The sequence below is a fragment of the Neolamprologus multifasciatus genome, chromosome 3, assembly GCF_963576455.1.
Source record: "Neolamprologus multifasciatus chromosome 3, fNeoMul1.2, whole genome shotgun sequence".
Taxonomy (NCBI): Eukaryota; Metazoa; Chordata; class Actinopteri; order Cichliformes; family Cichlidae; genus Neolamprologus; species Neolamprologus multifasciatus.
This window is the reverse complement of record NC_140441.1, coordinates 36,630,685-36,654,948: the sequence shown is the minus strand read 5'-3', so window position 1 is coordinate 36,654,948 and position 24,264 is coordinate 36,630,685. Positions and strand designations below refer to the sequence as shown.

The following is a 24,264-nucleotide window of genomic DNA, read 5'->3' as shown; positions in this document are numbered from 1 at the left end:
TGACGTGTAAGAGCTGACAGGCTCCATTCACTGCAGAAACATGTTGTTGAGATCAGAGCTCAGACTAGTTTCAGTTATAAGGAAGAGAAACTCACACAGTCACTGACACTGAGAGGAGAAATGGCGCAGAAAGGAGTTCAGCTGGACCGAGAAACCTTCTCTTGTTCCATCTGTTTGGATCTACTGAAGGATCCGGTGACTACAGCCTGTGGACACAGCTACTGCATGAACTGTATTAAAAGTTTCTGGGATGAAGAGGACAGGAAGGGAATCCACAGCTGCCCTCAGTGCAGGAAGACTTTCATACCGAGGCCTGTCCTGGAGAAAAACATCATGTTTGCAGCTTTAGTGGAGCAGCTGAAGAAGACTGGACTCCAAGCTGCTCCAGCTGATCACTGCTATGCTGGACCTGAAGATGTGGCCTGTGATGTCTGCACTGGGAGGAAGCTGAAAGCCATCAAGTCCTGTTTGGTCTGTCTGATCTCCTACTGTGAGAAACACTTTCAGCTTCATTTTGAGTCTCCTGCCTTTGAGAAACACAAGCTGGTGGCCCCCTCCAAGAAGCTCCAGGAGAACATCTGCTCTCGTCATGATGAGGTGATGAAGATTTTCTGTCGTACTGATCAGCAGAGTATCTGTTATCTCTGCACAATTGATGAACATAAAGGCCATGAAACAGTCCCAGCTGAAGCAGAAGGAGCTTGAGGTGAGACGACTAAACATCCAGCAGAGAATCCAGGAGCGAGAGAAAGATGTGAAGCTGCTTCAACAGGAGGTGGAGGCCATCAATGGCTCTGCTGATAAAGCAGTGGAGGACAGTGAGAAGATGTTCACTGAGCTGATCCGTCTCCTCCAGAAAAGAAGCTCTGATGTGAAGCAGCAGGTCAGATCCCAGCAGGAAACTGAAGTGAGTCGAGTCAAAGAGCTTCAGGAGAAGCTGGAGCAGGAGATCGCTGAGCTGAAGAGGAAAGACGGCGAGCTGGAGCAGCTCTCACACACAGAGGATCACAACCAGTTTCTACACAACTACCCCTCACTGTCAGCACTCAGTGAGTCTACACACTCATCCAGCATCAATATTCGTCCTCTGAGGTACTTTGAGGATGTGACAGCAGCTGTGTCAGAGACCAGAGATAAACTACAGGACATTCTGAGAGAGGAATGGACAAACATCTCACTGACAGTCACTGAAGTGGATGTTTTACTGTCACCACCAGAGCCAAAGACCAGAGCTGGATTCTTAAAATATTCACGTGAAATCACACTGGATCCAAACACAGCAAACACACATCTGCTATTATCTGAGGGGAACAGAAAAGTAACATTTATGAATCAGCAACAGTCTTATTCTGATCATCCAGACAGATTCACTGGATGGTGTCAGGTCCTGAGTAGAGAGACTCTGACTGGACGTTGTTACTGGGAGGTGGAGTGGAGAGGTGGAACAGTTTTAGTAGCAGTCGCATACAAGAATATCAGCAGAGAAGGGAGCTCAGATGAATGTGGATTTGGGTGAAATGACAAATCTTGGGTCTTAACTTGTAACACAGAAAATTTTCAATTTTGGCACAACAGCCAACCGCCTGGTGCTTCACTTCGGTGGGCTCACGTCGCGTCACTCCTGTGGTGATTTCTCCTTTCAGTTGTGCGCATTTAGGAGTTTTTTCGTGGGTGTTTCTCATCGAGTTAACGGTGGAGGCTGGAAATGGAGACTGCTAACAGGCGTCTGCTGCTAGGTAGCCTGAGAGTAGTGGAGGGGAGCGGCTAAAAACAGATTTTTTTTTTCTTCCGTGTGAAAAAAGGGGAGTATAAGCGAGTTAAACACGCTCCTGGTGGTTTTGCCTTTTAGCATGGTGTAGTAGGAGGCTCCAGCGTTGAAGCTACCGGGCTCCTCCGACCTACCGACACACAGCTCGCTCTCACCCCGGGGAGGCTCGTCATGGCCCCGGGCTCGCTGGTGGCGGCCTGCCGCAGCCTGGCCCTCTCTACGTGGCTGCTCTCCTTCTGCTTCGTCCACCTGCTGTGCCTGGACTTCACCGTGGCCGAGCGGGAGGAGTGGTACACCGCCTTCGTCAACATCACCTACGTGGACCCGGCCACCTCGGAGCTGCGCACCGAGAAGACGGAGTGCGGGCGATATGGCGAGCACTCTCCGAAGCGGGACGCCAAGGGGGTGTTGGTCCTGCCCGCAGCACCGCTCGACCGCCAGGCCTGCGACCCCAACACCCGCTTCGCGGTGCCCGCTCAGACCGGGGCCTGGGTGGCGCTCATAGCCCGGGGCAACTGCACCTACAAGGACAAGATCCGCCACGCTGCAGCCCACAACGCCTCTGCGGTGGTCATCTTTAATGTGGGCTCCACCAACACTAACGACACCATCACCATGCCTCACCCAGGTAGATGATGCTCTGCTTTATTCACCCAAATAAATGCGCATTTAACTCGATTTCCTCCCTTTGTGAGGGGCGCTTTGCTTAGCTTTTCTAAGTTGGGTAGTTAGCAAAGAATAATAATCTCACAGAATAAATGAAACACATTAATGAAAATCTGAGAATGTTAACCTGTAATGTCAGGTTCTGTGTATTAAAAGTGAGTGAACGTATCCATGGGAGCAGATGTAACCACTGTGTCGGAAGTGCGAGGCTTGTGAAATGGGACGGTCTAGCCTCCGTTGCGCTGCCCAGGTTGCCTAGCAACCATGATACTAACAGCTAGAAACGTTTCATACAGCTTTGTTTGACAGAAATGAAGGAGAAAATCTTTTGTTCATTTGTTTGTTTGTTTCTACATGAGCTTTGATCATTCTCTGTAAGATTAAGCTCAGCTATTGAACGGTGTATATTTTAAAGTAAAGGCTTTAAAACCAAGTTAGTACAAACGTCACTAATGTCACATAACTTTGCCGACATGATGCCAACAGTAATGTTTTGATGTTCTTCGTTATTAAACATTTGCACATAAATAAGTGACATAATATTCAGTACTTACTTAAAGTTTACTCTTCGGGCACCCCTCATCCGCCGTTTTTTTTCGGTAAAATTATCCACGCCCACCGCCGCGCTATGCATTCTGGGATATGTTGGGCCACGAAGTCTACACCGCCACATCCTTAAAATTCAGTGAAATTAAGGACGCATTTGAGGGCCGCATTTCGAGCAGCCTTCGAATTGGGACAGCCTTCGTCATGTCGCTGTGACTTAATCGGCCTTAAAATGCGGCCTTTAAGGCTGCAGACCCTGAATTGGGATACAACCTGTGTCTGTGCTGCTCCCATGTAGGAGGACAGCAGTGTTTTACAAACATTACCGACAGCTGTCAGTGCTACACCTCAGCCTCACAGTCAGAGAATGCTACATCTCCACGTTCTCAAGTTAACATGTTCACAGTGTTGGGTGTCCATTCAGCCGACACACTGGAGTTATGACATCACCCCATCAGCCTTCATGGTGTAAATCTGATTTAAGTCTGTCATTGGTCGTATTTATTCCAGGCTGGAGGACGAGTTACAGGAAGTCAGAGTTGTGATATTTAAATGTTCATGTGATGTAAAAACTTCTTGACACAGAATTCAGTTGAATTCAATTTAAATTATTTTATATTAATTTTGTTTACATATTCAAAATATACAGTGGGGCAAAAAAGTATTTAGTCAGCCACCGATTGTGCAAGTTCCCCCACTTAAAATGAAGACAGAGGTCAGTAATTTGCACCAGAGGTACACGTCAACTGTGAGAGACAGAATGTGAAAAAAAAAATCCATGAATTCACATGGTAGGATTTGTAAAGAATTTATTCGTAAATCAGGGTGGAAAATAAGTATTTGGTCAATAACAAAAATACAACTCAATACTTTGTAACATAACCTTTGTTGGCAATAACAGAGGTCAAACGTTTACTATAGGTCTTTACCAGGTTTGCACACACAGTAGCTGGTATTTTGGCCCATTCCTCCATGCAGATCTTCTCAAGAGCAGTGATGTTTTGGGGCTGTCGCCGAGCAACACGGACTTTCAACTCCCGCCACAGATTTTCTATGGGGTTGAGGTCTGGAGACTGGCTAGGCCACTCCAGGACTTTCAAATGCTTCTTACGGAGCCACTCCTTTGTTGCCCGGGCGGTGTGTTTTGGATCATTGTCATGTTGGAAGACCCAGCCTCGTTTCATCTTCAAAGTTCTCACTGATGGAAGGAGGTTTTGGCTCAAAATCTCACGGTACTTGGCCCCATTCATTATGTCCTTAACACGGATCAGTCGTCCTGTCCCCTTGGCAGAAAAACAGCCCCATAGCATGATGTTTCCACCCCCATGCTTCACAGTAGGTATGGTGTTCTTGGGATGCAACTCAGTATTCTTCTTCCTCCAAACACGACGAGTTCAGTTTATACCAAAAAGTTCTACTTTGGTTTCATCTGACCACATGACACTCTCCCAATCCTCTGCTGTATCATCCATGTGCTCTCTGGCAAACTTCAGACGGGCCTGGACATGCACTGGCTTCAGCAGCGGAACACGTCTGGCACTGCGGGATTTGATTCCCTGCCGTTGTAGTGTGTTACTGATGGTGACCTTTGTTACTTTGGTCCCAGCTCTCTGCAGGTCATTCACCAGGTCCCCCCGTGTGGTTCTGGGATCTTTGCTCACCGTTCTCATGATCATTTTGACCCCACGGGATGAGATCTTGCGTGGAGCCCCAGATCGAGGGAGATTATCAGTGGTCTTGTATGTCTTCCATTTTCTGATGATTGCTCCCACAGTTGATTTTTTCACACCAAGCTGCTTGCCTATTGTAGATTCACTCTTCCCAGTCTGGTGCAGGTCTACAATTCTTTTCCTGGTGTCCTTCGAAAGCTCTTTGGTCTTGGCCATGGCGGAGTTTGGAGTCTGACTGGTTGAGGCTGTGGACAGGTGTCTTTTATACAGATGATGAGGTCAAACAGGTGCCATTCATACAGGTAACGAGTGGGGGACAGAAAAGCTTCTTACAGAAGACGTTACAGGTCTGTGAGAGCCAGGGATTTTCCTTGTTTGAGGTGACCAAATACTTATTTTCCACCCTGATTTACGAATAAATTCTTTACAAATCCTACCATGTGAATTCATGGATTTTTTTTTCACATTCTGTCTCTCACAGTTGAAGTGTACCTCTGGTGCAAATTACTGACCTCTGTCATCATTTTAAGTGGGGGAACTTGCACAATCGGTGGCTGACTAAATACTTTTTTGCCCCACTGTATATATAGATAGATACACACACATATGTATAGATAGATATATTTGTGTTTTGATTTTATGTATATTTTACAAATGTCATACAGAATTTGTGTTTTTAAAACTTTTTAAAACCGCATAACAGGAACATTTTTTAAATAAATTTATTGACATTTAACAGAATTCCAAAATATTTAACACTTTCTTCCATAAAATGTAAATGTGACAGATCAATTTCCTTTTTTTAAAATGACAAAACTTGGGTTTAGTTTTAAAAGCTACATATAAAAATTGAAAGACAACTATTATTATTCAAATTAAAGCTGCAGATGTTTTTATTTTTGATTAAGTTGTGTATATATTTGTGTTAATTGATCAGGACACGAGGACTCAATAAGTCAACCGAGGGTTTCCCAACCAGCTAGTAGCACATTCATGTGAAGCAATGGAGCTGGCAGCATCTGACCAATCACAAACACGAGCATATCTACTGACAGCAGTCACATCATCTTTAGATTGTGTTTCCTTTATGCTGAGCAGCAGGCAGCAGAAAAGATTGATATGTAGCTCCCTCTAGTGGTAAGCTCTAGTTTGTCAGGATTAATAAACCCATGCCGTAAAGACTTTGAGTGACTCTAAATGGGTAAAAACCCTGCGTACAGTGAGCACCTTTTTAAATCTCATGGTCATCTGGAGGTGATGAAAGCAAAAACAAAATATGAATTACACAAAGAAGCTTACTGAATCTTCAGGGTGAATAAAAGGGAACAACATGTCATTTAACATCACATAAGATTATGATATTTACAGCTATTTAACAATTTTTAAACACATTTCACTCCTTTCATCAGTCTGCAGGTGGATATAACGACTATTCTGGGTTAAAAATCAATGCAGTTACAGTAGTTTAACAGTAAATACTGAATTCTGTTTAACACAACTCAGTACTTGAAGTTCCACGTGATAAATTTGATGCACTTTTGTTTTTTGTTTTCTGTGTGCAAAATCATCAAAAATGAAAACGTGATAAGTTTTAAGTTCAGAAGTTAAAAAAAAAATTTTTCCAAAGCTGAAGATCAACTTGTGACTCCTGATTGATAGTTTACATTGAGGCTTCCTCTACTTAGTTTAATAAATAAATACGTGTTACTGTGTTACTGCAGTATTGTTCCCTGCAGGTTCACGTGAGTTATGTTTGTTAACAGTTATGTCCTGCTGCTGCTCGCTCCTCTCTCCTTCAGTTTTACCGACTGTTTAAGATCCTAAATGATATTTGATTCTCTGCTGCTTGGTATTTCTACTTGTAAATTATTTATGAATGAATTACACCTGATTCTTGGACAGATCTACAAGCAGCAACAATCACAACTGGTTGTAGAAAAAAAAGGTTTCAAGTGCAAAAAGCAACTTGTTTTGATGTGCAAACAAAATGACCAGCATATCACACAGGGAGAAGTGGTACGATTATATAAACACTAAGAAAACAAATTCAGTCAAATTCAGTTTGATTTATAGAGCACTGATTTTAAAACAACAGATATCAAAAAAGAGATCAACAAATAAAAACAACAATAAATACAAGGTGAGAAGACATCACTCAGTCAAACTTAAAAGCAGAGGAATAAAAATGATTTTTTTTTTATTTTTACAAATTTATGAAACAGGCAGTGAGGGGTCATTTTGGTCATTCAGTCGAATCTTTGAAACGACTCGTGCCACCTTTTTTCACTTTTCAGCAGTCCCTGTGTTGATGTTACTGTCTGGTTGTCATTAAAGAGAGTTACGTCCTTATTTTCTTCTTCTGTCTGTTCACTTCCATCGTCCATGTGGTCTACAAATACAAATAAATGACAGTTATCATTCATATAAATATTTACTACACCTGGATTTTGTTTGCTGTAATCTGGGAATTAAGTGTAAATAGCTTTTTAATAATAATCATAAATATGAATAAGAGAAAAAAATATGAATAAGAGAAAATTAAAACAGTATTATTTCATTTTTACTGAAATAACAAACACGTGTCTGAAACTATAATGAAGTTCTGAGTCAGTTTTAAATATAGTCCTCGATGGGTCTGCCAGGGGCTCCTCTTCAGTCATTTTTCCTTTTGTTTTTAAATCCTTACATGAGGTTTTCCTAGTATTATAAAATATGTTGACTAGATGATTTTTAAATTTGAAAACACAGAGTAGTATTAGTTTAAATCAGAAAAACGAATCATCGATACTTAAATTTTACCTTCAAAGTTTAAAGGGTTGAAATGATTTCCCAGTATTCTTCAGCACAGAAGAAATTCCCATGAAACATTAAGGTTTCTAAGTATGAGCTGACACATGAGGATACTGACAGTGTAGTGTCACAGAAACTGGATGTTCTCATCAAGTTTGATAAAGTGAGTAAAAGGAAAATCTAATCTTACATAAAAACAAAATTTCACAAGTCCTGTGACCACTACAGCATGAATGATACAGTGAACAGTTGATATAATATGCATGGTTATATTGTCTGACAAGATAAAAAGTAAAAACAAAATATAAAACCAGTCATGGGTAGATCAAAAATCGAGCAATACAGAGATTTTTTTCCCCCTTACATGTCAGTTATTATTACCTGGAACTTCTATGTGTGTCTCCGTGCTCTGTTTGGTGTTCCTCTGTTCCTCTGTATCAAATGACATATCAATTTACTCCTACAGTGTATTGATTTCTTATTGCAGATAACATTGACAATAAAAAAATAATAATTTCTGACTCACCACTTTGCTTCTTCTTCAGTTTCCATGTAACAAACACCACTATACACACCAAGAAAGCTGCTCCAACACCGATACAGATAATTAATGTACAGTCACTGATGTGTTCACCTTAAAGGACAAAACAAACCATCATACACTGGATTAGAGGAAGTGTGTGTGATTTTACCATTAGAGGGAAAAATGAAAGTGACAAACATCTTAAAGTCAAAATAATGAAATTGTTTCTTACTGTGAGTCATTATTACCTGGAACATGTTTGTGTGTCTCTCTGCTCTGGTTGGTGTTCCTCTGTTGGACTCTGCAGGTGATGTTGTTGCTGTGTCTCTTCTCCACAGTCACTCTGCTGCTGACAGTATAGAGGTCATCAGGACCTCTGAGGGTCTCTGTAGGTCCAGCAGAGAGGAGGTTTCCCTCACCGTCCAACCACAGCAGCTCAGGCTCTGGATACCAGCCTGCAGACTCACACTGTAACACCACCCTGCTGCTGACATTTGACATCACCTTTATGACGGGTGTAGATGCTGACCCTGATAAGGGCAAAGAAGGCATTGTAAACAAAGGAGCTTGCAAAGAAAAGCGTCTGGACTTCTTTAAGTTACTTGAAGAAGTAACTTAAAGAAGTCCAGACGCTTTTCTTTGCAAGCTCCTTTGACTACGATGACCTGGATGACTGAGAATCTTCACAGACAAGGCATTGTAAACTCTTTTCCACTGATTATACAGCTTCTTTATACTTTAAATCAGGTTTGTTTAAATGTTTTGACTCACCAACAGTGAGAACAATGGAAGCTTCTTCACATATCCAGGGAATGGAGCATCTGTACGTTCCTTCATCAGAGAGTTTGACATTGAATATTTTAAGCGAGACGTTCCCTTTGATCAATTCATCCACAAAGACTCGTGTACGAAAGTGATAAGTTGGATTTTGGTTCTCAAACACCAGCCGTCCATCTTTATGAAGATGGACGACATCTGGGTCCAGACCAGGTTTGATCCAGTTCACAGTCTCAGCGTTAGTATCAACAGCAAGTTTAAGCTGACATGGAAGAACAACATCATCACCCATCATGGCTACAACCTGAGATGGACACACCAGATGAGATTTTCCTGCAAGGAAAAATAAGAAAAATGTAGAAGTAGATGATATTTTTGTGTAAATAAAAAACAACAACAAAAAAAAACAACGACAACAACAACACAACTCGATTGCAGTGGAAATCATATGATATTTCCATACAGCAACAAACATTTTATTAAGCATGCTGGGATGATGAGAATAATGGCATTGTTTTTTCAGTAACTAGTAATCTAACTAATTAATATTTCTATCATTTCACCGCAGTTACCGTTACTAACAAGAAAATGTGGTATATATATACTTATATTTCACAAAAAACTCATAAACATAAAAACTAATATGCAAAAAACATCTATATGCATTGTCCAGATATGCTATCTAAGGAGATGAGGAGGAAACCGTGACAAAAGGAGCATACCAGTTGTTGTATTGCAGAGGTATTCAAGTATAAAAACAATAATAAACGCAATGTTTTGGTTATATAATATATATTTCTATCATTAATTTATTATGGATTAGGTGCAAGAGCTGTTAAGTGTGGATAATTAAATAATAGTTTAATGCAATAGCAAATTGTACCTTGTTGTCAGATGGACAGCAAGTGGAGAGTGCTAGATGTGATGAAGAAATGGAAGGAGGAAGAGAGGTGATTCACAGGCAGAGCCTAGTTTATTTTTCTATTTTGTTGCCATATGGTTCCAAACACTGTCACCAATCTGTGCATTTAATTATTATCTCACAACACCTGTTTAAGTCTTGAATATATCACAAGGACAGAGTCAAGGGGAAGTTAATTTGTCTGTACTCGTGGTTACAGGAAACTTGCTGTAATCTGACACACTGTCTCCTCAGTGCTTATTGAAGACAAACAGATGGTTTATAAACTATATGTGAGCATTGAAAAGTCACACTGGAAACATTTTTAACACGTCAAAGTGAATCAATGCCTAAAATATAATCATCAGTTAAAGAGAATTATGTAAGACTCAAGAAGAGTTTGGTAGAAACAGATTTATTTACCTTTGACTAAAACAAAACAGAGGATAAGAATCCACAAGGAAACAGAGTAAGAAGCCCACGATGCACACAGAGGATGGATGAGAACAAAGTCACGGTCTGAACAGTGAAACATCTTGATTTGGTTCGTTTCTGTGTCCTCTTCACACTCAGCCTGCAAAGAGTTAGTAACTCCATTAAATCTCAACATACAGACTGAAATGTTCATTTTTTGATAAGACCACTTTTTCTTTGATTAAACAATCATACTTGATTTCTACTTAAAATAAACCTCAATAGTCTATAATCTACACAACTGCTAATGTGACTGAAAGTGATTCTAAATGTTACGGCAAGTGTCACTTGAGGCTGAGAGTGACACTTGGGAGTGACATCTTCATTTTTACAAAATATGTTTTATGATACTCTGCCCTTTATCAGAATATGCACAACAATAGTCGCCTCAAGGCTCTTTATATTTTAAGGTAAAGAGCCTACAATAACCGGTTTGGGTGAGGGGAGGAAGACAGGACAAAGACACACTATGGAAGAGAGCCAGGGATTAATAATATGTAATAATCAGATGCAGAGAGGCGTATATGCACATGGTGGGTGTAAAAGGTGACACTCAATGCATCATGGCAGTACCCAATGATGCAATGAGTGTTTCTTTTTGATTCCCCAGCAGGAGTCAGCTGCCCTTTTGCTTTTGGAGCTCGCTCGTTTTTTGTTTGGTTGTTGTGTTCTTTGTTGCAACCTTTTTCTTTTTCTTGTGGTATTGAAAGTACAAGAACATAATGACACATAATGACTGTAGGACGGAGCTTTGACTCTGGTACCAACCTGCAGTTTCTTGTTGAACTACTCCACCCATGTGACTGCTACTGGGATTTGAGTAAATTTGAGACTGGGCGGTGTCTGCATTTCCTCTTTTACTGCATCAGTTGATGTGCAATGTCATGAAAAACTATTTAGTTTAGCAGAGGAAATCATGACCACTTGATGAGTTTTTATTCCAATTCTGCTTTGTTTAGTTTTTTTAGTCTCAAAGGTTTGTGGTTTGTAAAACACTCTTGGGTAATTTAACCCAAATGGCTTTTACTTAGGTGGTTGGGCTGCTGCCCCGCGACCCCGGATAAGCAGAAGAAGATGGATGGATAATTAAAAACTGTCTCTTCTTTCAATGAGTAGTGACATCATCCTCACCCATCACTTACATATTGTAAAAACAAAGTTGTAAAACACATCCATTAATTTCAAGCAACCTATTTCAATAATTAAAAAAAAAAAACTCCCTTTTAACAGGAAGAAATTTAAGTTTTAGAATTTATATTTGGTTTTAACTGTAACTAGGCTCAACGTTTAAATATCTTATTTTAATAAACAACACTGTCATATGCAAAAATAGGGTGGAAATGTAACCCAGTGTTAATTTGGTTATCTGATATTGTGTGATATTCAGTATATATGTATATATCTATATTGGGTGTTCAGTTATAAAATGTTCTTCAATGATTTTGAGCTTTTTTATTGCTATTGGTTTGAGGCTGCTTTACGACAGTCGACTGTGGTAGTACATCCTAGCGGGAGGGGCTATGAGCTCACGTGGCTTGTAGCTGTGCCAGAGAGCAAGCTTGGGTGAGTTAGCGGGGAATATCGCCTTCTGCAGTAGCCTTAAAAAAAGACTATTGTTCGTTCTCCTGCCAGACTCCTCGCTGCTGTGCTGCCTTGCTGCTGTGCTGTCTCGTTGACGTGCTGTCTCGCTGGTGCCATTAAAGGATCGGCGGCTGCCATTCATCCATCCGGACCTCGATTATTTGGACCGAAGTACTCACAAACACGCCCGCACTCAGTGCCATACACTCTCTTTATTTTGCTGGCCAGCTAGCACCATATTGTCAAATAGACACTCTCTGATTATGGACTGAGGAGGTTGTGGTGTTGCAACCCCAGGAATGAGAAAAAAGACTCTTTACATAATATATTCACTTGTCGCCTGGTTAGAAGTGGCCATTGATGAAAATATATATTTTCTTCTTCTTCTTTTTGTCTTTGTTTACATTGTATCCCAGGGAAGTTTTATGTTGTTCAGGTTGAAACATTTGCACCTAGAGTCGGTTAAGTTTCCTTTGATGTATCAGTGTCAAGCTGATGTTTAAGAGGGTAGGTTAAGGACGTATGTGCTCCAGTCCATCAATCCTGTAAAGTGCTGGACACAGATGGTGCCATCAGACCCTAAATAAATTGTCCTCTGCTGTTATTCATATTGCTTCACTCATTCTTTGGTGAGTCGATGTATTGGTTACAGAAATAGGGGTTCATTTTTCCATACATGATCATTCCATTCTTTCTATATCCGCTCATGTGCAGAACAAACCTGATGTCTTAATGATGAATTTAACCAAACACCTCTAAACGTAAAGGATTTTTTTTTCTGAATAGTGTTAACTAAAAAAACTAAAAAATCGTGTTAATTGAAGAGTTTTACAGTTCAAAATAGACAGGTTAATACTCAGTTTAATCTTAGAATTATGTTTTGCAAATTCAGTAAACGTGCTTCATCTTCAGTCATTTCAGACAGCTGGGCTCTTGAGTTTGTGCCAATGAGTCATTTTCAAAGGAGAAACTGAAACAATTCATATAAGTTGACTCCACCCACTCTGTAAATAGCAGACTTATCAGCAACAGTCTGTGGGTATGTAGGTGTCGTAACAGAAAGAAAGTGTTTTATCTTTATTTGGCAAATACAATAAAGAAAGGTGTTTAATGGTGGATCATTAAACACTCACCAGGAACATCGATCAGCTCATCCCAAACTAAACACTAATATCCAAATAATTAGGTTACACTTATTTTTCTAAAGAAGCATCGGATACAGTGTTCCCTTGTTTAAATGATCATCTTTAACTGAGATTAGGTTATGATCTTTTATTTTGAAATTAAGCTGATTCATATCAGTATAACTTAAGCACATGACTAAAACTGAAAGCTCAGAGTTTCTTTTAAGTCACCTTGATGAGACAAAGTCCTGCTTTAAGTGCAGGTCTCCGCATGATTCCAAGAACAGTTCTTTATAAACATAAATACAGCTTTTCTCACACTTTGTTTCTGAGCTTTTAACAACTGTTAAAGACATTTCTCATCTTGTATGTGCTCATGGTTTGACAAAGAAAAAACAGACTGATTTTATTCAGAGTTTATTCAGTAACATGTAGAAAAAAATTCCAGATAAAAAGAAAAAAAAACAAGCAAATAAAAGAAGACTTACCACAGATAAAGACCACAGACTCTGACACAGTGATCCAAACTGTCGCTGTCAAAGTGAAATGAGACGCTGGAGCCGAGCAGGAAACAAACTGAAACAAGGATTAACGAGTCACTGCATGTTTCTGACATTCCTTCATCTATTTATCAGATAAACACTGACCTTGAAGGACACAGCAACAGCTGACCTTGATTGCACCACAACAAACACATTAATGTGTTCTCACTTTCTCAAGCACACTAACATCACTTTAATGTATCATGATTTTTGTTTTTTTTTTAATATAGTTTTTTATATATTTTATATATTGTTATCTATTTTTGTCATTCTCCAGGTCTGACTTGCCATTTCTGTCTTTCTGTGCGTGGAGCATCGTGGAGCATCGCACTGACAGCTGGGATTACACTTCTGTGGACGTCATGTTTTTGGAACGATTGTTTTTGCACCGTTTTCACAGTAAATAATTCACTGTATCTGCTAAAGAAGTCCTGCAATTGAGTCCTGCTTTTCTGCAAAGTGGCAAACCCTTTAGTGCACTTTTCTGATGCCTTTTTTAAAATACAGTATATTTTAGTATTTCTTACCATTATGCTGTGGTCACGGTTTTGCCAGATTAATGAGCTTAGATTTAATTTATACTGTAAAGTGACTGAAGCCAGATGCACTATACTGACTAAAAGTCATCATTAACATCACAATACTGCATCAGGAATGCACTAGTGTTTGCACAGGTGACATTATTATCATTGCTGTCAGCTCACAGACACATACTCAGTAGCACACGTTCATTATGCAACACTACTTGAATCTCAGTGACTCAATAGTTCTAACCAGAGCTCATCAACTGGCACAGCAGTCTCAGTCATGGTGGCCACACTCAGTACCACACAAATCATATTACAAATGAACAATAAGTGTTATAACACTGTAACTCTACACATGAAGGTCAGAGTGAACCACGAATCTAGTGCACTCTGCCCTTCAGCCACTACAAGAGTTTCCTTTGACTAGAAAAAGCTAGCTCTCTGGCTCTGATTGACAGAGTGCAGAACAATCCCGATGACTCTGAAGCTTAAAATCAACCAAACACCTCCAAAAGTAGTTTATACTTTTTGTTCCCTAAATAATCAGCAAATACAATGTTCAGTAAATTAAATGATCATCTTTAACTAAGATTTGATTGGTCAGTAAGGTTAAGTTATGATCTTTCATTTTGAAGTTAACTTGCTCCAGTTAAGTCTTGCTCCAAAAACAGTTCTTTACAAACATAGATGCAGCTTTTCTCACGCTTTGCTTCTAAATTTGGTGCTTTCTGTGAACTTTGTGACGACTAACAGACACATTTGTTTCACCACATTTTTTAGTGGTTTGTTAGAAGGTTCTTGTCTGTTGGGTTCTCTGACACAAAAACAAAAATACAAACAAATAAAAGAAGACTCACCACAGATGAAGATCCCAGACTCTGACACAGTGATCCAAACTGTCGCTGTCACAGTGAAATTAGATGCTGGAGCTGAGCAGGAAACAAACTGAGACAAGGATTAATGTGTCACTCCAAACCAGAAATTCTGGTCCGATCAGTTTCTAATGGTCATTGCTGCACATTTATTGGTTTATCAGTAAACACTGAGCACTACAAACACAGGGACAGCTTCACCTTATTGCATCAGGTCAGGACAGATTATGTGTACACCAAAGAGGAGCTCAAAATGGTTTCAACAGAAAAACATTAAAACTTAAAAATGAGGATTCCTACAAGTGTGCTGTGTAAGGTCAACATTTAGAAAGTACGGTAACAAGATTTAAAATATCATGTCACATTAGACCTCTGACTTTGCCCTAAGGTCAGTAGTTCAACCTGTAAGTCAAAGTGATGATAAGTCTCATGTCGCTATGCATTCATTACAGAATAATGATAGAAGAAAAGACAATTACTGATTATGATACACATGTTGTCCAACATGATGGATGTATTGACGTGCTGTCACAGCCAGGCTCAACCTGAAGAGCAACGAGAGACGAGAAGAGGCTCAACAGAAAACAACAGAAACATCTGTTTATGAATTTTTGTATGAATATTGTTTGTTTAGTTCTCCCAGTTTAGGTTGATGTTAATTTACTTCAGTTTGCCTTGCCCTTTCTTTGTACCTCTTTTTACCAGCCTTATTAAACGGCTCACTTTTGGTTAACATTCAAGTTCTGTTGCCTGTTCCTTGGAGTCTGCGTTTTGGGTCCTTTTTTAAATTCATAAAGTCTGCCCTCGCCAGACGGTGACAGCACCACACACAGGAAGTGTTTCATCCATCAGTCGTATAAACATTGGTCTCCTTCAGACTCATTTGTTCTTGATCACATGATGTAAAGTCTTCCTGACACAGAATACACAAATCGGATAACTTTATAATATAAAGGTAAAAGCTAGACCACAGAGGACACTTGTTTATCAAGTTTAAAGGAGGTCCAAAATAACACCCAAGTTACATACTGTATCAGAAAGGGAGGTAGCAAAGGGCCCAAATATATTGGCTAATTGTCCCCAAGGGGTGTGTCTCAAAGACAATTATTTCTGTTTTCTTTTCATTTAGAAAAAGGGAGTTACTCGATAACCAGCCTTTAACCTCCCTCATACAATCGAGAAAGCAGTGTAGTGAAGACGGGGTATCGTCGGTCAAACAAAAATAGATTTGAATATCATGAATGAATGAATGAATCAAGGCTTTACTGGCCACATGCAGGTTGCCCCGCAGTGGAATAGAACACATGTGTATGTGTGTGCGTGTCCTTAGTTCAGCTGAGACAGTGTCCTCCGCCCTATCAGGCTAAGTAAACAGTCCTCCAGCCAACCCAGGTGGCCTTGCATGGGATGGGAAGAACAGTCAACACACAGTCGTTATCAGGGTGTTTTTGTTCGGCTCAGCCTTGAGTCCAAAGCTGGCGCCGAGGAGGTATCCGCATTATGATGTTGATTTTTCTTTTATGCGAGCAGCTCAGGAGAATTTCAAAGCTGTTCTTTAACACTCCGACACTGGTCTCTCAATCTCCCGTTGGAGAACCGCGAGCCTCCCCATGATGGTATCAAACTTCTGTTCCGTGGTGTTGTCATTCTTTTGCTCAGAGAGCCGATTCTGAGAACTCACAACTGCAGTGAGCTGTTCTGTGATGTGATCCAACTTTCGCTCAAAGGTGTCATTTTGAGAAGGCCTCTCCTTGATGTAACCCAGTATACGCTCTGAGGTGTTATTTTGAGTCTTCACGGCAGCTGTAAGCATCTCCAAGGTGTTAACCATGCTGCTTTCGAGCCCGTTCTGAGAAGTTGCACCTCGTCCCATCGTTTCAATCCTCTTGAACCTGTGGACTCTTAGGAAAATATTCTGTGGACTAACAAAAGATGAACTTTTTAGGTTTGTTCTGGGGCTGCTTTGCTGCTTCAGGCCCTGGAGGACTTTCCAGTCAGCAATGTCATGATTTTATTTTTTAATGTCTGTACTGAATAATGCTACTCTAATTGCTTAAAGTGAAACATATTGCCTCTATGTGGATATTAAGAAACTGAAACAATGCTCCACGTGTCACATTTTACTTTCTTTGCAGCAAATACGTCTTTAACTCTGGAAAGTACCTTTGCCTCAGGTTTGATAACTAAAGGGTTCATCTTAAAATATGTGCATTATAATTAAAACTTGGATCATTCATTCTGAATCATTTTCAGACTCTACAACAAGTCATCCAACTATCCTTTTTGAAATTAACATTATATTGAGTAGAGTTAAATTTCGTGCTGTTATTAGAACTACTTTACTAGCTTTATGATGGCAATGTTGCGAGTGGCTGAAGCAACACAGTTACTACAACACAGAAGAAGCACCGCTCTCACAGCAGTCAGGCGTCCTGACACTTTAAACTGGATACGTTTACATGTTAAACGTCACACAGCATGTGGAAGCGGCTTTAGTCACATTATAAGATCGACCGTACCAAAACACTTGCATGCGAAAGAATCAGTGAAAATGTGGATTTATTCACTTGATTTTAAATCGAACATAACCTGGTCCTGGCAGGTCATGTGTTCACCTTCATGTGTTTAATAAACGGGTCAAAAGAGCCTCTGTCGCCAAACAGAAAACTCTACAGTTTCAAGGTCAACACACTCCACGTTTTTCTCGCTTCGTAACACATCGCGCTGTTCATCATGACGTACGCGAACTTTCCACTCCACAGAGAAAACAATGACACACAGAATAAATGAAAAACATTAATAAAAAGAAATAAGGAAATAAAAAAGAAAAATTATAAATGTGGAGGGGGTTGTTGCCCCAAATGTCATATAGAGGGAGAGTGTCTTGATGCATTCTCAATCATCCAGTAAAGTAAATCTCCAAAAGTTGATTCTGTTCATCTGGACGTAGCGTTTTGTGGGAGAAACGTTTTATCACTCATCCAAGTGACTTCTTCCGTCTGGTCAGTCTAGTTTGAGCGTGGAGTCAAGGAGGCCATTTATGTGAAAAGGGAAAGACCATCTCTGAATCGAGGAGGGGGCCTAAGGGTACATCTTTCGCCATCTTACAATGCTGTGATTGCAGCCATTCCCCAACTCCCTGTGAATGGTACTCATGGCCATTGATCAGTGGTCTTTGATCAGTGGGTTTTGATCAGTGGGTTTTGGTCAGTGGTTGTTGATCAATGGTCATGAGAATTTGCATAATTATGATTAAGGAACTGACCTCCCAGCCCATTGTTCCTTCAGTGGGCTGGTTTCAGTCATTATGCAAATGTACTGTTTATAAGATTGTGGAAACCTGCAGTCAGCTGAGACTGAAGAAGTCACTTGGATGAGTGACAAAACGTTTCTCCCACAAAACGCTACGTCCAGATGAACAGAATCAACTTTTGGAGATAGAGGGAGAGTGTTGATTATAAATAACTTGGCCACTTCTGTTTTATGGCATCGATTAGCTTGTATAGAACCCCCCCAAGGATTCACCTAGAGAGCAGAACTTTGTGTCTTTCTATGATTTGAGATCATCACCAAATCACCAGATCATTCACATTCATTTCCAGCTGAACACTGAACATTTAAAAAGAGCTCTTTTGTGCGTATAACATATAAAAATAATAAAATAAAAATGTAATGATCTAAAATCACAGAAAGAAAAACACACAAAGTGTGATTTATTTATTTATATAGAAGAAAGTGTTAACAAGCTTAAGTTGAAGTGAGCAGTAAATAAAAGGGTTAAACAAACAGTATCACTCTCAAACTGCTCCTCTTCCTGGAGTGAAGCACAGCCTGATAACCCTCCCTCTTCTTCCTGCTCTTAAACACAGCACCTCCTCTCTGTCCACGTGTTTCCTCGTTCCCTCCCCTTCAGATCTGCAGTTTGGCAATGGGTAACCAACATGTGGTGACATGTAAGAGCTGACAGGCTCCATTCACTACAGAAACATGTTGTTGAGATCAGAGTTCAGACTAGTTTCAGTTATAAGGAAGAGAAACTCACACAGTCACTGACACTGAGAGGAGAAATGGCACAGAAAGGAGTTCAGCTGGACCGAGAAACCTTCTCTTGTTCCATCTGTTTGGATCTACTGAAGGATCCGGTGACTACAACCTGTGGACACAGCTACTGCATGAACTGTATTAAAAGTTTCTGGGATAAAGAGGACAGGAATAAAACCTGGAGATGCCCTCAATGCAGGAAGACTTTCACACCGAGGCCTGTCCTGGAGAAAAACATCATGTTTGCAGCTGAGTGACATTTCAGACACTGAGATTCACCCTATAGCTGTCAGCGATCATGGTCCTGTATCTTTAACACTAATGCACAAGAATAAAACTACGCCAAGTAAAAACTGGAGATTTAATACATCACTATTTAAAGATGAAGACTTTATTAAATATTTTAAAAAAGAGTGGACTTCATATTTAGACTATAATGACACTCCCGGAACATCTGCTTCTGTTCTATGGGAAGCAGGGAAAGCTGTGATGAGAGGTAAAATAATTTCTTTCTCATCACATAAAAAGAAAAAAGAAAACACAAATATTCAGGAATTAGAAAAAAACATCAAATCACTAGAAGAAGCCTACGCGTCCCACCAAGATCAGGAAACATTGAACAAAATACGCAAAACAAAACTAGAATTAAATGAGATAATTGATAAAAAAACAAAATTCTTAGTACAAAGACTACGCTTACAAAATTATGAACATGGTAATAAATCCGGTCAATTTCTAGCAAACCAGCTAAAAATAAATAAAGAAAAAACAACTATATGTGCTGTTCAAGATTCATCTGGGAACACAATATACGAACCGAAACAAACAAACAACATTTTCAGGGATTTCTATAAAACGCTGTATTCACCACAAATAAACCCATCTAAAAAGGAAATTGAACAGTTTTTGGACAACATAACTCTTCCAAATTTATTAGACACTCAAGCAATGGCACTGGATTCACCACTGACACCAGGTGAACTCCAGGAAGCCCTGATAAGTATGCTCAATAATAAGGCTCCAGGTCCAGATGGCTTTCCTGCAGAATTCTACAAAGAATTCTGGATGATTCTGGCACCAGTTTTATACAGAACGTTGTTGGAAATGAAAGAAAAGGGCAGACTTCCATCAAATATGAATTCTGCAAACATTAATCTCCTGCTAAAACCAGTCAAAGACCCTGTATATCCCTCAAGCTATCGTCCAATATCCCTTATTAATGTAGACCTCAAAATAATCTGCAAAGCTCTCTCAAAGAGACTGGAGAAAATAACCCCCCTCTTAATTCATCCTGACCAAACTGGTTTCATAAAAGGTAGGCACTCATCAACAAATACACGTAGATTACTTAATTTGATAGACTACTCATACAGTAAAAACCTAGAAACTACAATATTTTCTTTAGATGCAGAAAAAGCATTTGACAGAGTTAACTGGAAATTTCTATTTGCAACTTTACACAAATTTTGTTTTGGATCCTCTTTCATTAACTGGTTAAAAATATTATATAATTCCCCAACAGCTTGTGTCAGAACAAATGACCAGACATCCTCCAGCTTCTGTCTCCTGAGGGGCACCAGGCAGGGATGCCCACTCTCCCCTTCACTGTTTGCAATTTTTATTGAGCCACTAGCAGCAGCAATTAGACAGAATTCAGTAATTAAGGGCATAAAATGCAAGAACGTGGAACATAAAATCAGCCTTTATGCGGATGATGTGTTACTCTTTCTCCAAAATTCACAAACCAATATCTCTGGGGTGATTGAATTGATAAACTATTTTGCAAGAATATCAGATTACTCAATTAACTGGTCAAAATCTACAGTCCTTCCGATTAATTGCTCCTCCCATAATTCCTCTTCTACACCACTGCAATCGGGAAATATAAAATATTTAGGTATTAATATTTCTCCCAAGCTTGCAGATCTAACTAAATTAAACCATATTCCACTTTTAAAGAAGGTAGAAGGCGTTCTGGCTAGGTGTAAATGTCTACCCATATCACTCATGGGAAGGGTTGCCGCTATAAAAATGATGGTCTTACCAAAAATAAATTATTTATTCTCAATGATCCCAACTAAACTGCCACAAGATTGGTTCAGATCTCTAGATTCATGTATGTCCAAATTCCTTTGGAAAAGTAAACCCCCATGTATAAGCTTAAAAACACTTATCAAAGTGTCTGAAATGTAACGTTCCAACTTCCCCTTTAGTGTATTTGTTGGGCAGCTTAGATAATGTCACTTCAGAAAAGAATATATCCCATATGGTTTTCACTGCCCTATGCATAGCCAAGAAAACAGTCCTCATGAACTGGAAAAATAAAAATAATCTTAATTCTAACCAATATAGAAATTATCTATTAGATTACATTAGTCTTGATACAGCCTCTGCCACCACATTAGATCAATAGCTCTGGGCTCCTTTGATTAGCTCCATCACCTAGTGGGGGTGGGGGGTCATAGTTTGGTCCCACCTTCGCTGTTGTGATTGGTGTGGGGGTAGGGACAGGCTTAGGGCGTCGGGGGGTTCCCCAAGGAGCATCGTCCTTGGGGGGCTCAACCCGGGGTAGCGGTCATGGCCTATTAGGGGCTCTGTTGGCTCTTAGGTGACAGTTTCCTCGTGGCTGCGTGCAGCGGGGCTAGGGGAGGGTCTGTGTTGACGGACGTGGGTTACTGACCTGGTAGCCTGCCTGCCCCTGGGTGGGTCCAGGACGGGCGTGAGGTTCTGGGGGCGCTCCGTCTCTGGGCTGGGGCCCTGGCTGGGCCTCGGGTATGTTGCTGGGGTTGTGGGCGGGTGGGTGTATGGGGGCCCGGCCCTGGCACAGGGTGGCATCGAGCCACCTGGGGGGCTCTTCAACTGGTGGGGGAGGTTGTTACACCTTGCAGGAGCTCTCCTCTCTTCAGGAACTCACTCTGCAGGAGGGGGAGATGCAGGAGAGGTGGAGGAAGATCTCAGCCTGGGCGTCTATTGTCTTCTGTAGTCTGGAAGATGAGTGGATGATGGGGTGGGTGCAGTTTTCTCTGTGGTGGGGTCAGGTGGGCTGTCCCAGGCTCCTGGCGGGTTGCGGAGTATGGGGGTGCCTACTGGGGTCAGCGGGGGAGCTGGCCCCAGGGAGGGGTCACTTGCCCCTCCCTTCCTTCCCTCCCCATCTCCAGCTGCCTCCCTCTTCCCGCTCCACCACAATCACCCACACATGCAGGGCCTTGGGGTAAAGGTGTGTCACCAGGGTGCAGAGGAGGTATAGGATACATATAGGATCTTGGGGGTGGGCACGCTACACGGACTCCAAAAGACCATCAGGGTGTACACCTCACCCCTGGCGTCGTTGCCCACCTCTCAATTTTAAATACACGTAGACACTGAGGGCTATCAGGAGGGGCTATGCGCTTACCTGCTGCTCTCTGGCAGGTAGCTCCATGCCCTCCTGGGTTTTAAATGCACCTTAGAACACACATACATCAACACTACAATGAGCGGGTGGAGGGAGGTTTGGAGTCTTCTCACACTCCCGTTCTCTGCGACCTGCTGTAGCGGGGGGCCGGGAGGAGGAGTTGGCCGTCCAACGTCCGAGTGTGGGGCATCCCTGCTGCTGCGGAGTCGGGGTGGTCTGCTTCTCCTCCCCCAGGGAAAAAAAGGGTAACACCACCTGGGTCTGGGTGCAGTTTCCCCCTCCAGGGGCAAAGGTACCTAGACCCGGTTCTTAGAGTACGCTTGGGGAGTGTGATTGTGTGTACAGTGTTTCTCTATGTCGGTCTCCACGTTGGTTGAGTGTTGAGTAACTGCATATGAGAGCATGAGGGTGGACAGGAAGAAAAAATGGAGATGCCCTCAATGCAGGAAGACTTTCACACCGAGTCCTGGAGAAAAACGTCATGTTTGCAGCTTTAGTGGAGCAGCTGAAGAAGACTGGACTCCAAGCTGCTCCAGATGATCACTGCTATGCTGGACCTGAAGATGTGGCCTGTGATGTCTGCACTGGGAGGAAGCTGAAAGCCATCAAGTCCTGTCTGGTGTGTCTGATCTCCTACTGTGAGAAACACATACAGTTTCATTTTGAGTCTCCTGCCTTTGAAAAACACAAGCTGGTGGCCCCCTCCACGAAGCTCCAGGAGAACATCTGCTCTCTTCATGATGAGATGATGAAGATTTTCTGTCGTACTGATCAGCAGAGTATCTGTTATCTCTGCACAGTGGATGAACATAAAGGCCATGAAACAGTCCCAGCTGCAGCAGAAAGGACTGAGAAGCAGAAGGAGCTCGAGGTGAGACGACTAAACATCCAGCAGAGAATCCAGGAGCGAGAGAAAGATGTGAAGCTGCTTCAACAGGAGGTGGAGGCCATCAATGGCTCTGCTGATAAAGCAGTGGAGGACAGTGAGAAGATGTTCATTGAGCTGATCCGTCTCATCCAGAAATTAAGCTCTGATGTGAAGCAGCAGGTCAGATCCCAGCAGGAAACTGAAGTGAGTCGAGTCAAAGAGCTTCAGGAGAAGCTGGAGCAGGAGATCGCTGAGCTGAAGAGGAAAGACGGCGAGCTGGAGCAGCTCTCACACACAGAGGATCACAACCAGTTTCTACACAACTACCCCTCACTGTCAGCACTCAGTGAGTCTACACACTCATCCAGCATCAATATTCGTCCTCTGAGCTACTTTGAGGATGTGACAGCAGCTGTGTCAGAGACCAGAGATAAACTACAGGACATTCTGAGAGAGGAATGGACAAACATCTCACTGACAGTCACTGAAGAGGATGTTTTACTGTCACCACCAAAGACCAGAGCTGGATTCTTAAAATACTCACGTGAAATCACACTGGATCCAAACACAGCAAACAGACAAATGTTATTATCTGAGGGGAACAGAAAAGTAACATTTATGCAACAGTCTTATTCTGATCATCCAGACAGATTCACTGTATGGTGTCAGGTCCTGAGTAGAGAGAGTCTGACTGGACGATGTTGCTGGGAGGTGGAGAGGAGAGGGGGAGAAGTTTATGTCGCAGTTGCATACAAGAATATCAGCAGAGCAGGGAGCTCAGATGAATGTGGATTTGGGTGGAATGACAAATCTTGGGTCTTAACTTGTAACACAGAAAACTTTCAATTTTGGCACAACAGCCAACCCGCCTGGTACTTTACCTCGGCGGGGTCACGTCGTGTCACTCCTGTGGTGATTTCTCCTTTCAGTTGTGCGCATTAAGGCATTTTTCATGGGTGTTACTCATCGAGTTAATGGCGACGGCTGGAAATGGAGACAGGCGTCTGCTGCTAGGTAGCCTGAGAGTAGTGGAGGGGAGCGGCTAAAAACAGAGATTTTTTTGTCTTTCATGTAAAAAAAGGGGAGTATACGCGAGTTAAACATGCTCCTGGTGGTTTTGCCTTTTAGCATGGTGGAGTAGGAGGCTCCAGCTGCCGGGCTCTTCCGACCTACCGACACACAGCTCGCTCTCACCTCGGG

The 24,264-nt window shown here is 41.5% G+C and overlaps 3 protein-coding genes and 1 pseudogene across 4 annotated transcripts; 3 read left to right on the top strand and 1 right to left on the bottom strand.

Moving 5' to 3' along the window:
• LOC146522934 (tripartite motif-containing protein 16-like) lies at positions 1-1,630 on the top strand (annotated as a pseudogene).
• Positions 1,631-1,939: 309 nt separating this feature from the next.
• On the top strand, positions 1,940-2,500 carry LOC146522933 (RING finger protein 150-like). Its single transcript, XM_085143010.1, has one exon. The coding sequence runs from the start codon at positions 1,940-1,942 to the stop codon at positions 2,402-2,404; it is 465 nt and encodes a 154-aa protein (XP_084999136.1). The 3' UTR covers positions 2,405-2,500.
• Positions 2,501-5,503: 3,003 nt separating this feature from the next.
• On the bottom strand, positions 5,504-13,451 carry LOC146522932 (butyrophilin subfamily 1 member A1-like). Of its 2 annotated transcripts, none has more exons than XM_085142057.1 (7): positions 13,309-13,451; positions 10,065-10,215; positions 8,735-9,073; positions 8,212-8,493; positions 7,967-8,074; positions 7,822-7,872; positions 5,504-7,039 (listed from the first exon to the last, which is right to left on the bottom strand). In XM_085142057.1, the coding sequence occupies exons 2-7, from the start codon at positions 10,174-10,176 to the stop codon at positions 6,897-6,899; spliced, it is 1,035 nt and encodes a 344-aa protein (XP_084998183.1). In that variant the 5' UTR covers positions 10,177-10,215; positions 13,309-13,451; the 3' UTR covers positions 5,504-6,896. The 2 variants fall into 2 exon arrangements, with proteins under 2 accessions (XP_084998183.1, XP_084998192.1); XM_085142066.1 differs by lacking the exon at positions 13,309-13,451 and adding an exon at positions 9,624-9,655 and having other exon boundaries at positions 5,514-7,039; positions 10,065-10,157.
• Positions 13,452-18,766: 5,315 nt separating this feature from the next.
• Positions 18,767-24,006, top strand: LOC146522931 (tripartite motif-containing protein 16-like). Its single transcript, XM_085154172.1, has 2 exons — positions 18,767-19,038; positions 22,675-24,006. Exons 1-2 carry the CDS (start codon positions 18,829-18,831, stop codon positions 24,004-24,006), a joined length of 1,542 nt encoding a protein of 513 aa, XP_085010298.1. The 5' UTR covers positions 18,767-18,828.
• The last annotated feature ends 258 nt before the right edge of the window (positions 24,007-24,264 follow it).